The following is a 14,430-nucleotide window of genomic DNA, read 5'->3' as shown; positions in this document are numbered from 1 at the left end:
AGTTCCACAGGTGTCCAGAAAACCCCGTTAAGGGCTTTGTTTGCATTAGTATTATTTACAGGAGGTCTTCAAAGAGATGGATCAAAAAGTTGTTCCATTTCTCTTCAGCCAAGACAGTGTCCATTTGCTGGACTTTCCAGTCCCAGGTACTTCAGTATTACCTACGACACACAAGGCAGCAAGTGCCCTATGTTGTTTTACAGATGGCAACAAGACCAGTATGTTCAGTTAAATAAAAACGAATGAGTAGAAAACCAAAATGGAGCTGCTAATATTTTCCACTTTTAAAAAGCAGCTGTGCATGAAAGACACAATTCTGCAGCAGGCAGTGAAAGTTTCATTATGGGAAGCTCCTATTCAGATGAACAGAAGGCGAGAGAGGGGAAGAAATCAGATGAGAAGAGCGAAACCCCAACGTGCATGCTCCCCATCTCTTCTTCCCTCGACAATGGCATTCTTAATATCTTTGTGGCATGTCACTTACTGACATGACCTGGAACAAGACACCGAGACGGCTTGGATAACTAATGGGTTGCCAAATCTCTGTTTACCCAGAGACCCTGATTGCATGCAGGACTCTCTCTGAACTTGTACCAGTGTGCAACGTCGGACAGCACTCAGAGGAAATAAAGCCCATTTGGTCTGCTCTCCACAATACTTCCACTTCCAGAGTCTCTTTCCTCTAGATCACCAAGCAAGTCTCACAGCCCCACTGCGATACAGATTGATACTGTCAACCTCCTTTTACACTGTGAGCCTCTGGCAGAATAGGAAATAGACCCCAGGAATCCTGGCTGACCTACCTAGACTTTAAACACAGCCAACTTTGCAAAAAGCTATTTGCACTTCTTGTAGCTGGACTGAGCCCAGGTAGTAAGTGATTAAATGTTAGTCGGTACTGCCGAGACCAAACACGCACCAGGAGCAAGTGTGAACATCTGTTCTACTTCTCCATGGCTTTCCACAAGGGGGCACCTCAATCATTTTGACATCAGGAAGCCATCATGTCGGGAACAGCAGTGCATTCATTTGCTTAATGCCTTGTGTGGGCTTGCTTCTCCCGCAGGAGCAAGACAAAGGATACGTGACAACGCCACGGTTTTCACTCCATTCATCAGCAGGAGGAAATCAATGTAGAGGAAGGGAATATGCCAGCCAAAGACAACAAGATAAGCCATGTGTGATCCCACAGATGGGTACAAATTATTCAACCTGAAGGGAAGCAGGTGCGTAAGCTCTCTTCTATTGCAACAGGCAGTAGTTCCCTTTCAAGCACAATACTTGCTCTCTAGTCTTTGGTCCCCTTCTTGCTATGGGATCACACGCTGCCCTGGGATCCAAAAATGCAGCACACACACAGAGCAAGTGTGTGTTTGTTTTTCCAAGAGAAAATGCATCTGAGAATAGCTGCTGGATCAAGACCCTTAGGGCTTGTCTAGGTGAACTGTTTGCGTGCAGCAAGCTGGGGTGTGAATCTGAGTGTCCATGGGAACCCTGCTACTGTGCACTCCAAGTCCCTAGTGCACTTTGATTTACTCCACTCTGAAACAGGAACTTTTACTGGGCTGCAGCAGGTCCACACTTACAGCTAGCGCATGGCACACTAGTGCTCTTTAGATTCGCCTGCTAGTTTGCCACGCACCTCCTGTTCATTTCGACAAGCTCTTAGGGAAAGAAGAGGAAAGATGGCCTTGTGGTTAAGGCACAGTCCTGGAAAACAATAGATCAGGGCTCAAGTCCCAGCTCTGCCACATACTTCCTGTGTGACCTTGGCCTAGTCACTTAGGGCTGGATTTTCAAACATGTTGCGTGCCCACTGACCGCACCTGGAGTGGAGGATGTTGAGATCCAACCCTTAATCAACCTGTGCCTCAGTCCTACAGTCTCTAAAAGGCAGATACCACCCTGTTGGGAGGATAAATACCTTAGTGCAGAGCTCAAACGCTGCCGTGATGGAAGCCATATAGCTGCACGCACAGATACCACCTCCCAGCCACAAACCAGGCAAGTATAATTCAAGCCGACCTGGGAGATCACCAAGCTGGGAGAGAAGGTTCTCCACAGATTATTCAGCCCTCAGCCTCTCCCCTGAGATGGTCAACAGTTAATACCACACGTGGTGCGGGCTTTTGCCATGTGGATGCTTACTGTCAAGAAATAAGGGAGAGCCGCCATCTCCTCTCACTCACATCGCCAACACACTTCACTTGCTACAAACCTGGAGCCAAAGTCCAGCTGGCATCCTAGAGAGGATGGCAGCCATACCTCACTGCCAGAGCCAACTCTTTGAACGACCCTGGATTTCCACTTTCACTGGTAAAAGATTAACTCATCATGGACCTTTGTGGAAAGGGTAGATCTTTATTACAGTGGTTGCTAATTAAATCGAACATTCTAAGAACTGAGCCTTGACAATGAGTGGCAGAATAGAATGGAGACTTAGAAACAGGTGATCCTGACCTTTTGTGATGGAGAAGCATGGACCATGAGCCCCAAAAATATCCTCTCGGCTTGTGCTTGTTTTTTCCCCATCGCTGCCCTCAACTGCTCATTTTTCCCCCACCACCACTATGAAAGGCCACATGGAGCTTGGGGAGGAATCTGAGAATTATTCTCCCCACCTGGAGCTCTTGTGTGTAATGCTCGTAATATATCTCTTGGCAGCACATTCCTTACGTCACATGACTCAAGTTCACCCGCTCCCACAACCCATTCCTGAGCTGAAGAATGGTTAATTTTTGATGAAGTATTGCAGTCCTCTGGGAACAGTTCAGTGAGGTTCTTCATGGCTGCATTAGAAAAAGAAAATGATCCTGTGACAGAGATTTAGCCAGATTGATCCAAGGGATTTTGGGGGGGGGGGGGAGAGTATTTTAATTCTTCCCTTTCCCTAATTTAAATGAACAAACAACATTTCTGCAGATACACCAGTTTATATGAAGAGCTTGACAGATCTCACAAGCTAAGCAGGCTTGGATTAATTTTTGGATGAGAGTTTGCCAAGCAAAGTCTAAAAGCTGCAGCATTAATGGTATGAGTCAGTACTGACTGAAAGCTAGAGCCCGGTGTTAGAGGGTATGACATTGCAAGGTACATAGAGCTTCTGTTCTTTGGGGTTTATTAATTTCCTTTTTCAGGGTTTCTTTTCAGCAGTGTTTGAGTTTTATGTAGATGTCCAAAAAACCAGGGTTTTTCAGGGCTCTCTTTGTATACTGTAATGAGTAACCGCTTCGTAACGTTTCCTCATACGCCTTAACCTATTACTGTTTAAAACAGTACAATGTTAAAGCACACTAGGGAACCTTCAGTGTGCAACAGTAGCATCCACACCAGCGGTTCTCAACCAGGGTTACATGTACCCCTGGGGGTACACAGAGGTCTTCCACGGGGTACATCAGCTCGTCTTGATATTGGCCTGGTTTTACAACAGGTGACATAAAAAGCACCAGCAAAGTCAGTACAAACTAAAATTTCATTCAATGACTTGTTTATGCTGCTCTGTATACTAGACACTGAAATGTAAGTACAATAGTTATGTTCCAGTGGATTTATTTTATAATTAGATGGTAGAAAGGAGAGAGTCAGCAATTTGTCAGTAAGTGTGGCTGTGACACTTTTGTATTTTTATGTCCGATTTTGTAAGCAAGAAGTTTTTAAGTGAGGTGAAACTTGGGGGTCCACAAGACAAATCAGACTCCGGAAAGTGGGACAGTTGTCTGGAAAGGTTGAGAGCCACCGTTCTACACGGAACAATTAATGCGCAACACATTAGTGTGCTTTAGAAATAACATCCCCATAGTCCACTTTACTGCTCTGGGTAGACATACCCTTAGATACATGTAACCATTTCTGGGGTTTTTCCAGTTTTTATCCAACAAACACCTACACCCCCCCCCCCGCCTTTTTTTTTTTTTTTTTGGATCAGGGGTATTTTATCAGGTTTTATAAGTTTAAAACCTAAAATCAGAAGCCTTATGGATATACCACGTGACCCAGGTCCTCATAATCTGTGATCCAAGATCCCGAGGAGGCATTTATGCCAGTGCAGAGAAAGCGAAACTCATTCTCCTAGCCAAGTTCCAAATCAGTCACTCCAACGTCATTCTCTGCTGGACAAAGTAGGTGTCACTTCCTAATACATGGACTTGTGCAGTCCTGAGCTACTGGACAATTGGTGCCTTTCACTTCGCAGGGGGTAGCATTTCAGTACTACGTCACAGAGAGCTTCCCTGTGCACGTGGTTTATAGAGTTTTAACACCGCACGGCCACTCCACAAAAGGCAAGATTATTATTCAGCACCAAGGCAGTTAAACATTACGTTCTAGTAGAAGTTACCAAACCAAATACCCACAGATTTATAAAAAAAAAACTCCAACCCCACCACACTGGTCTGTTATCCCCCAGTATGCTGATTGCTCTGAAGTACAAGTAGGTCCATTTGAGCTAAAAGGGACCCCTCCCATCTATCTTCATCCCGCCAGAAGGATGTCTCATCTTTACCCATCTCCAGTCATGACAAGTCCACTTCCACACCTGGCCAGCTGTTCCACTGCCTCAACCATTATTAGTCTTTATATAGATGGAAGAAGTTCAAGAAGATTGTTTCTTGCCTAGCTGCATTTGTTAGCTAACCCACCATTTGCTTTGCCTCTCTACAGTCCTCAGTGGCTGGTGAGAGGGCAGCATTGTTCCTGTCCCCAAAATTCAGCAATGGCTTAAAACGGAATTCTTGGACCCTTCAACACATACTCGAGGATGAATGACTAGATCAAGCCAGGTCTTGTTCTATTGGCAGATGACATTGTTAAACAGATGGATGGTGATTAAGTTATTTCCCCTTCTCTTTTGCAGCCTGTTAAATTTGCATTGATATTCTTCATGGACCAGATTCCAGCTTTCATCTAACATGATTAATGCTGCTTTAAATACAGAGAAAGAACCAGCTGCTTCTGTCTTCTTCGCTTTTACTGAGCAGTCTCTGAAGAAAAAAGCCCCTTTGTTAGCACATCTCAGGAGTCTCTATAGACTTTATGAGGAGCCTTTTATTTCAAAAGGTTGGAGAGAGGAGGTTTCTGTAAACCAGCATATTGCATTTTCTCTCTCGTAAGGATCCAAATTTCCTATACGCCTAGTTGCACATTCAGACCACTATTGCTCTATTATCGGTAACTCTCAATCCTTTGAGAAACGTTCGGAGACTATTCAGACCATGGCTCCAGGGCGGCTCTGTATGTAACACACATGTACCGTCAGGGAGCTTCTCTTGCATTTACGGTTTTGATTCCGCCTGCAGTGGACTTTGCCTCTTTCAAGAGCCCAAGGACATGCAGTCCTATGGAGCCGAAAGAGGGACTTGGGCTGTTCTGAAAGCCACGTCCAGCTCTAGGCCTGGGACTCCCCCTAAAAGTATGGAAATAATAAGCAGTGCTGTGAAGCAACATCTCCTTGCTCTACGGTAGAGAAAAGCCTTGAGGCTTACTTCACAGGCTGAATATGCTGCATACCCCAAGCCACTTCAAGTAACAGGTGGGTCTATTGAATGAATGGCAGGGGGCACTGCTTAGTGGTCGTTAGTCTCTGCTATAAAATTCAAATACAAAGCCAGAAGGGTTTGATGATGCCTTGCGGGTGGTCTGGATTTGACTCATTTCTCTGCCTTTTGCTTCCCAGGCATATAGGGGCTAGGCGTACTTATGGGGTAGTGCTGTGTACTATCGTGGAGGGCATATGGGGCTGACAGGGGCTGGGAGTGCTGTGGGCACACTGGATACGTCTTCCCTGCAGAGTTAACTCGAGTTATCGACACTCAAGGTAGCCTAGCGCAGGCGGGGGCAGACACGCTGTCAACAACACTCGAGCTGCTTTGTCCACATTAATGCTACATGGGTGTCGCTAAGACTTCTGGGGGCCTCTCCCATGGTTCTTAGCACGGCAGTGAAAGCTGAGCTGCTCCAGGATTCTTGCCCAGTGAAGCGTGGGAGCTCTTGCCTGTCCTTTCTGGGCACCTGGGGGGGGATTGTAGGAAGGCACAGCAGCACCACGCAGCTGGAAGTAGCCTGAGCCCACATGGCAGCAGGGTTGTGTTAGCAGCTGATGAGTTGCCCTCGTTCGAGCTGTAGCTTATACTCCCTGACGGACCGGCCCATCTGAGCTAAAAGCACCGCCATGCTCAAGCGAAGGGTGTGAATGGGACTGCAGCTACAACTCAAGTTAAGTGGACAGTGAAGTCATATCTGAAGACAAGCTGAGTGCGTCCAGACCCTAGGATAGGTGCAACAGAGTGACTCGCCCCACAGCAAAAAGCGATCCCTCTGGCTAGCAGCATGGCCGCTGAAAGGAGGGACTTTGCAGAGTCAGAGGGTGTAACAGGAGGAGAGGAAAATGATTTGGGACAGGAGAGAATAGGTCACATCCCCACAGATTTACAGCTATCAACAGCCCATTAGCAACAGTCCCAGTTTAGACGACCACAAGGACGCAGTGCAAAGAAAATGAAGTGAAACGAACCCCAGGTCACTGGTAATCTCCACTGGGTTCATACTTCTCGGTAACAGGGTGGAAATATTCACACTATCACACCTGAGAGAACAAGGGTTTTTTGTCTGCTGTGAAAACTCTTGCTCTTCTGACTAATGAAGCCAGGGGGCCAGAGGGGCAATTCACTATTCACGTTCAGAACAAGCTTTCAAAAAGACAGATACACCTGCCCTGGACTGCGGCCCAGGGGAGCCTGAGAAAAATGGCCGACATGCTGGGTGCAGGTCAGGGCTGGGGCTGGCAGAGGCTCCCTGGGCTAGTGTGGGGGAGGCCAGAGGGGGCTGGATCAGGGATGATCGAGGAGACCAGGTGTGCATTAGGGTTGAAGCTGATAGGGGCTCCCCAGGTGAGGGTCAGGTTTGGGGAAGGAGCCCTTTTGGTGCTCCAAGGCAGGGTTAGTTTTGAGGGCAGGTTTTGCACCTGAGGAAGACGACTTCATGTTAATGGGGTGTGGGCCAGGGATGGGGGCAGGGGTGCTGGAAAGGGGAGGGCAGGGACCCACCACTTTTAAAAGTGGGAGGGCTATGCCCTTCCACTTTTTACTGGCCATAAGGGCAAGCAACGGGGGGAAGTGGGCAGGGTCTTGGGGGGGAAGAGGCAGGGCAGGGCCACAGGGGAAGGGGTGGTATGAGGGCAGGGGAATGGCGTGGCACGAGGGCTTGGGGGGGGAAGGTGCAGTGCAAGGGGGCGGGGCCACAGTTTGATGCCAGGGGGGCTTTTTTAGAGAGCTTCTGTGGCTCCTGGATGTGGGTTAGAGATTTCTCGCTAGCTCTGGAACGTGGAAGGACTGGTGGGGAATCTTGGGCAGACTACACTGGCACTTGAGGCTGGGACTAGAACTGGTTGTAATATCTCCCTAAATCATTAACATTTTGTTTTTAGTCCTCGAACAGGATTTTTTTTATTTTCAAAATATTCGGCAACATTTTTATTAACATTTCTGAAATGGAAATATTGCTTAGGAAAAAAATCCCATCACATGACTAAGCTGACCAGTCAAAATTTGCAATATACCTCTCTCCCCCCCGCCACCCCCTCCAAGAAAGCAAGGAGGATGAGGAGGAGGGGGGGTGGGAATCTGAGGATGGCAACTCAACACAACAAAAGAATAAGGTATAATGACCAACGACTGAGCAGAGGAAAAAGAGGTACAATGACTGAACACACAAAAGAAAGGTACAGCAACTCCCAACCAATGAAAGCAGAAACATGCAATGGCCAACAAGAGCACACACAAGAAAAGGAAGGCATAGGGATGGCTGACTGAACAAAGGGAAAAAAAACCCAAAAAACTTCAGCAACCAAACATGGAGAAGTAAATGATGGAACACACACAAACGAATGAGAGCAAGCTAGTCTAACAATGTCAATAAAAAATTCACAAAGGAAGACAAGACAGACACAAGAGCCAAAGATGGAACACGAAGGTGTCCAAAAACAATGAGAATGGAAAAGGAATGAAAACATTAAAAAAATCCACAAAGCCAATCTTTTCTTTCAGTTTCTGTCCAAAAGGCAGAACATTTCAAAGATGTTTTGCAAACAGTGGCTCCCTCTCCCCGCCCCGAAACAAAAATAAAAAAACCCCAAGGAAAAAACAAACAAAAAAATCTGGACCAAAAAATTTCCATTTCAAAAGTCAACCAGCTACTGGTGTGACAGCTAATGGGGAACCCCTCTTTATCGGAGTGGGAAAGGCCACTGTTTGGGGGGGAAGGTGATCCTGGGTTCTATTCCTGCGGATAACTATGAAGCTTTCGCAGCCACAGCATTGTTAAACCTGCTTCTGTGCCTGACCATAAAACCCAGACATTTACAAACAAGCTTTTAAAATAGCACCTCAGCTGCGATGGGCAATGCACGTCCCACCCAGCATCCTTCAGGCAACGAGAGGCACAAGCTCAATGGAAGCGTCAGGGTGAACTCGTCAGGACCACCTGAGGTTTAACTCGAAAAGCCAGGTTCAGGGTTCACGTTGGCTACTTGGCAGCTCTGCCGGCTGCTGCTGCAGGGGAGGTTAGAAGGCCACCCCTAGTATCACACCCCACAGGTCCACATGATGCTGGCACTCAGGGTTCGTGCTTATTTGTAAGGAAAGAGGTGGCGAAGCTCAAGCAATTTTTTTACATTCATAACTAAGGCCAAGAGTCTTTCACGAGGTCACGCTCCCCCCCCCGCCCCCCGGCAGCAGCGTCCGCTGCAGTGCCCCGCCAGAGCACCGGCAGCATCCTGGAGGCCCCCCCAGGGCACCTAAGATTTAGTCAGGGGTATTTATAGTACAAGTCATGGATATGTCATGACTTTTTGTTTATTGCACGTGACCCATCCATGACTTTTATTAAAAATACCCGTGACTAAATCGTAGCCTTATTCATAACTGATGCAGCAAGCCCAGAGGTGCCAGGGCTATGAACTGCCAAGCCCAGAGGTGCCGGGGCTCAGCCCTGGCACAAATTAAGCACTGCTCAGGAGGGAACTGAAGCAGCCTCGCTGTGACATGCATGGACGTCATTTACAAATCAGCCAGCGAGAGACACAAGTCGCTCTACTCCAGAGCTGGGCCAGACCCACTCAGCTCCTTCTGCTACTAGTATTCTTGTCTGTTTACCCGCCCCCTCCCTTTCTTTATTCAATGTATACAATCAGCTGAGCAGTCCCAGCTCCGGCCAGCTGCAGCAGGCTTGATTTATGTTTGCAATGAGTATTCTGAGTATGACTGCTTCCACTTCCCTCATTCAGTAAGGTCAGGCAACACACAGTTTGGAAATACAAGTAAAGACTGCCTAAGCCCTTTGGCAGATGAGCATCCCAATCCCTGGTGAACAATGGGTCCAAAGCACAAAACCGCCACTCATTGTTCCACAATCCAACCAAATTAGCAGCCGCAGCTCAGATCTGAACAGGAATAATGGGATTTTGCATAAAAGGACTCAGATATATTGGCACTGCTCTGGGGAAGTCCAAAACCCAGCAAGCGTTACTGCAAGTGAAGATGGAGATCTATTGGCAGAGCCGGGTGGAAGCCCGGGAGCGGACTAAAAAGGAGACTGTAGGTAAGGATTGAGGAGCATCATTACTGCTCCCAATTGAAGAGAAGTTTGCTGTAGCAGGTTATATAATTTTCTCTATCTACTAAAGCAGGATGCCTGATAGATGAATGTTCATGAAAGCAGGAGTGATAGCTCTGAACTCCTTCAGGAAGTAGGAAAGATGGAAGACTCCTCATCCAAATTCATTATTTAGGTTAGAAAGATTACCATGTGCTTTTAATTCTCCTGGGGGGGAAAGAACCTGAACTAGAAACATACTTCTCTCCAACTCAATTACACGGTGGCTCTGTGAGAAACGGGCTGCAAAGATGGAAAGGAACAGCCGTCACAACTAAAGGCTCAGCTAAAACTGTAGGGCTGTTTTTCTTTTTAAAGCTCTTGGGCTTACTTTGGCAACCTGAAATCCGGCAGAGTTACTGCCACTTCTGCAACCTGCTACGCTCACTCACACTCATAATCTCTGTCAAGTCGCTAGTCTCACCGGAGTTCAAACTTGGATGCAGCACATAGCAAATCTTTAGGCCCGCTGGTCAGAATGGAGCAAGGAAGGAAGCAGGAGCGGCAGGTGAACAAAGCAAATGTGCTTTTTATACGTGCCCCAGTGGCCATTTTCACACATCACGAGCGTTTGCTTTTAGGAAGAATTTAGGATCAGTCTTAAGGGCAGCTGGGGAACAGACAGCTATTGGGGCTCTCACTGTTTATTGACAGGAGGGAAGCAGTAATCACATAGCAGAGCAATGACCTCTTTGCCCTTTGTAACAGCATAGGTGCAGCCAACATATCTGTTACAGAGACATCGCTCCTTTAAGACCAGGGGTTGCTGGGAGTTGTAGTGCTAGATGGGACACACGATGGAGAGGGGTCAATGGACTAAGTATCATCAGACTACCTGCTGAACCATATATAAAGGAATCCTCCTGGCTCAACTTGAGAAGATGACAATCCAGGTAACCCTGTGTGCAGGGGAACCTGATGGGAGATGTATGTCTACACCGCCGTGGAACTTGAGGTAGCAGACCCTGGGTTTGTTAACCTAGGCGTGAGCGTCTACACTCATTTGTAACCCCATGTTAGGAACTGTTGAACCCTGGGTCCCAACCTGGGGCTCCAGCATCTACACTGCATTATGCAGCCACCCCTATCCCAGACTCTCTCCCAAAACACGGTTCGTCTTGCTCTTTGTTCCTGGTGCAGTGTGGGGGAAACTTGACTGGCCAGAGGACAAAGCAAGTTGGCCAATGGGATACTTTTGGTGAACTCCCAGAACACAAGTCCAGTGGGGCTGCATTGACGCTCCAAAGCAATAGGGCTTGAATCCTGGGTCCTGGCTTGACTCAGGCTCCGAGGCGCCACCCCTCTGGGGTCCTGGGTCCAAGGGTATGTCCACACTGCAAGAAAAGACCTGCAGAAGCGAGTCTCAGAGCCAGCTCAATTGACTCAGGCTCGTGCTACGGCACTAAAAATAGCTGCAAAGACATTCCCGCTCAGACTGCAGCTTGGGCTCTGAAAACCGGGGAGGGGGTTGGGTCTCCGAGCCCTAGGGGAACGTCTACATGACAACTTGTAGCACCACAGCATGAGCTCCAGGAGGCTGAGGTGGGAGACTTGGGCTCTGGGACTTGTGGCCATGTTCTTTTTATTTTGTTTTTTGGCAATGTAGACATACCCTTAAAGGGAAAGATACGTCCTCTCCCATTCCTTGCTTGCTGAAAGCTGGACATGTCTCCACTGGCTGTTGCGAGTAGTTTGTGTTACTCTGACCCTGCTTTGGAATCTTCTTTAAGTTAATATAGCTGGGCCTGAGGAGAAGGACTAGGCCAGCATTTACACTCCAGTTTTATTCCCCAGCTCATGCATCTGCCTACTGGTCTACACCTTATCTACACATTTTAGACTTTCTTCTTCCCTTTAAAAGTTTCCCACAGGTGCTGCTCCACCAATAAGAGCATGAATGCCGATTGCATGCTAGGGTTTTCTAACTTGCCACGCAGACCTGCCCTGAGCTGGCAGCAATGGTGGTCATCTGCAGGATGACTAGCGTGAGCAAGGCCTTAGCAACGAGCAGCCTGGAGGGGAGAATGCTCACATTTCAACAGATTTGTTGTCACTCCTCAGGGGAGCCAATTTCCAGCTAGACTGAAGGAAGCAAGCCGAGAGGTTCCTCCTAGGCAAGCTGCTTAACGTTTTGCACATTTCTGAAGCAGAGAAGACTACAGAGGGACTCCCCCATCCAGGTCCCCAGTGCAACAGAGCGACGCCCACACAAGCGAGCCGCTTGCTACGACCGCCCTTCAGTCCATTTGGTTAATTAATCTGAAGTTGCTAGCTCCTCCACCCCGGCCTGGCAGGGCCTCAGGAGAGGAGAGCAGGACGCAGGTCCCACTGACAGCTGATGCATTCATTTCTGACTAAACGCTGGGGAAAGGCACCCAGGGTGGGAAGAGCCGTCAGAATTTCAGCCATGTCAAATCAAACTCCTCCGCACTGGAGACACGCTGATGAGGGCTTGAAGGAAATTCGAGGCAGCTAAATGATATTATTAAACGAAGGGCAGAGGGAAAAGCTGGCGCCGCCTGGAAGATCGATGCTTCTCCCCCACCGAGATGCACACAGCTCTCCTGTTCATCTCTGACATTAATCATTAACACGCCCAAGGAAAGCAGCGGCTGCTGGGGGCGAGGAGTGCTGCGCTACGACATGGTTCAATGGCTGAACATCTCCACGGCAAACATCAGAGTCACTCAGGTGCTCGTTTAGTGGGCATTGGAGCATCACTTCGGCAACTCCTCATCTTCAGGTGTGCGCACTGGAGAGGCAGATGCTCTTTAAAACCCTTCCCTGATTCAGTTTTTCTGTGCTCAAACACCACTCCAAAAATATGCCATGTGTTTAAAATGACCTGACTATGGCTACTGGAAAGTCTGGGCCTATGTCAGGGCTAGAATCACGATGACATAGCGGTGTCTCCAAGCCAACATGGGATTCTGCTTCCTACCAGCTCAGGAAGGCATGGTGCAGCACATAAGAACGGCCAGATTGGGTCAGACCAAAGGTCCATCCAGCCCACTATCCTGTCTTCCGACAGTGGCCAGTGCCAGGTGCCCCAGGGAGAATGAACAGAACAGGGAATCATCAAGTGATCCATCCCCAGTTGCTCATTCCCAGCTTCTGGCAAACATAGGCTAGGGACACCATCCCTGCCCATCCTGGCTAATAGCCACTGATGGACCTATCCTCCGTAATGGATGACATCTGCCCTGAAAGAATCTCTCTGAGGGCCCAATCCTGCAAGCTGCAGAGTAATCTGAGCCCATATGCCTGCACTGCTATTTTACAGCCTGGTCACCGAGCCTCAGGAGCCAGAGTCAACTGACACAGGCCAGTCGCTGGAATTAAATTGTAGTGTAGACATACCCCCAAACAGGCAAATACTATTGGTTCACTGTCCTCTTTTATCAATTCCTCAGCTCTATTTGTCTGCCCAGTGGAGCAGGAGTGGAAAGCTCTTTCAGAAAGTGGGCATCGCTGACAAAAACTTTTCAACTGCAGCCAACAGAAAAGTCCAACAGCAGTATGAATTTCTTCTGCTTTCCAGACCAATTGAAACTAACCCATACTCCCATCTCCAATCACACCATAAACCTTCACACATCATTCCAAGATCGAGAATAATATTTCTGAGAGGCAAGAGCGTGCATAAAGCTTTAAACGTCGGCATCAGAAACAGCCATGTCGCTTACCTGGCGCTTTCAAAGGTTGCAGATGCTGACTTCCCAACAGCCCCAAATCCAACTCCAACAGCTAGACCTTCTGAAAGAGAGAGAAAGTTTAAAAACTCAGATCAGTCAAGCAGCTAGATAGATCAAGCCTCTGCTAAACTAGATAATCACAACAGTCCCTTCTGGTCCATAATCTATGAATGTGCTGAAATCAAGACCAGGGATGTGGGTTGATCTTCCAATTTAGCTCCCATAATTCTTCAAATGGCTGTTAAACCCATGTCATTTATTTTCCTTTTTACATTTAAGATGAGGTGCTCAGATACTGTGGCACTGTGCACCACAGAAATGCTAAATCAATCAGTCAGGCTCTCAGCGGAGAATTAAGAGGCTTTACCACCAGCACATTCCCTCCTCCTTGAAAATACAGCCAGACAAATGCCGTACATGCTTACCCTCAGGCCCCATCCAGTATTCTGCACCCGGAGTCCAAAATGTTACAGATTACAACAGCTACAAGAGCGCTGGACAGGTTCCGTAGAGCCGTGTCGTATTTTTCATCATCATCATCAGAACTCACCCGCTCTCTCTCACATACACGGAACAAAGCCCCATTGCAAATCACGGGCAAAAACATTGCTGAGCACATTTCTTTATGAGTTACCAATGGCTCAGAGAGACTTGCTTCCTTAAGTAGTAGAACAGAAATCTGTGGTAAGCCAACTTCATTTACCTTACTCTATCCTAACATGTTGCGTCCACAATACAGCAACACAGAGATAGGAAGCATATTCACGGTGTGGTTGATTGGTAGCTTACTGAAACACACGAATTCTCAACTCTCTGCTAGGAGCTCTTCTAGCAGGAGCATTTTCTTTCCTACAGGAGTCACAAAGCTGTCTAATTACAGTGGCCACACAGTCTAATAGGAGAGAAGGGTGGTTAGACCTTCAGACAGGTGCAGGAGGCCTGCAATTTGACATCATTATGTACCTTTGGTTCCAGCTTCAGAAGTGATGCTTACAGCACCTCCTGAATAATTAGCCTGTTCTTCTCAGTTCACTTCCTGCCTTTTCTATTTTCTTCACAAAACTCTCCCCAACCCCCCCCAGCAATTCTT

The 14,430-nt window shown here is 47.7% G+C and overlaps 1 protein-coding gene across 9 annotated transcripts in view; it reads right to left on the bottom strand.

Annotated features, from left to right (window-relative positions):
- Positions 1–14,430, bottom strand: part of SLC39A11 (solute carrier family 39 member 11) — a 404,617-nt gene that overhangs the window by 198,671 nt on the left and 191,516 nt on the right. For 8 of the 9 annotated variants that reach the window (XR_012154971.1, XM_073312120.2, XM_073312121.1 and 5 more), the window contains one exon: positions 13,332–13,401. Coding sequence is in view for 8 of the 9 variants with exons in the window: in XM_073312120.2 (XP_073168221.1) it covers positions 13,332–13,401 (70 nt within the window). In the remaining variant the exon portion in view is untranslated. The remainder of the gene's footprint in view (positions 1–13,331; positions 13,402–14,430) is intronic. The other variant, XM_073312119.2, reaches the window with a different exon arrangement.

The sequence above is a fragment of the Lepidochelys kempii genome, chromosome 14 (genome assembly GCF_965140285.1).
Source record: "Lepidochelys kempii isolate rLepKem1 chromosome 14, rLepKem1.hap1, whole genome shotgun sequence".
In the NCBI taxonomy this organism is placed as follows: Eukaryota; Metazoa; Chordata; order Testudines; family Cheloniidae; genus Lepidochelys; species Lepidochelys kempii.
This window is presented reverse-complemented; position numbering and strand designations above follow the sequence as displayed.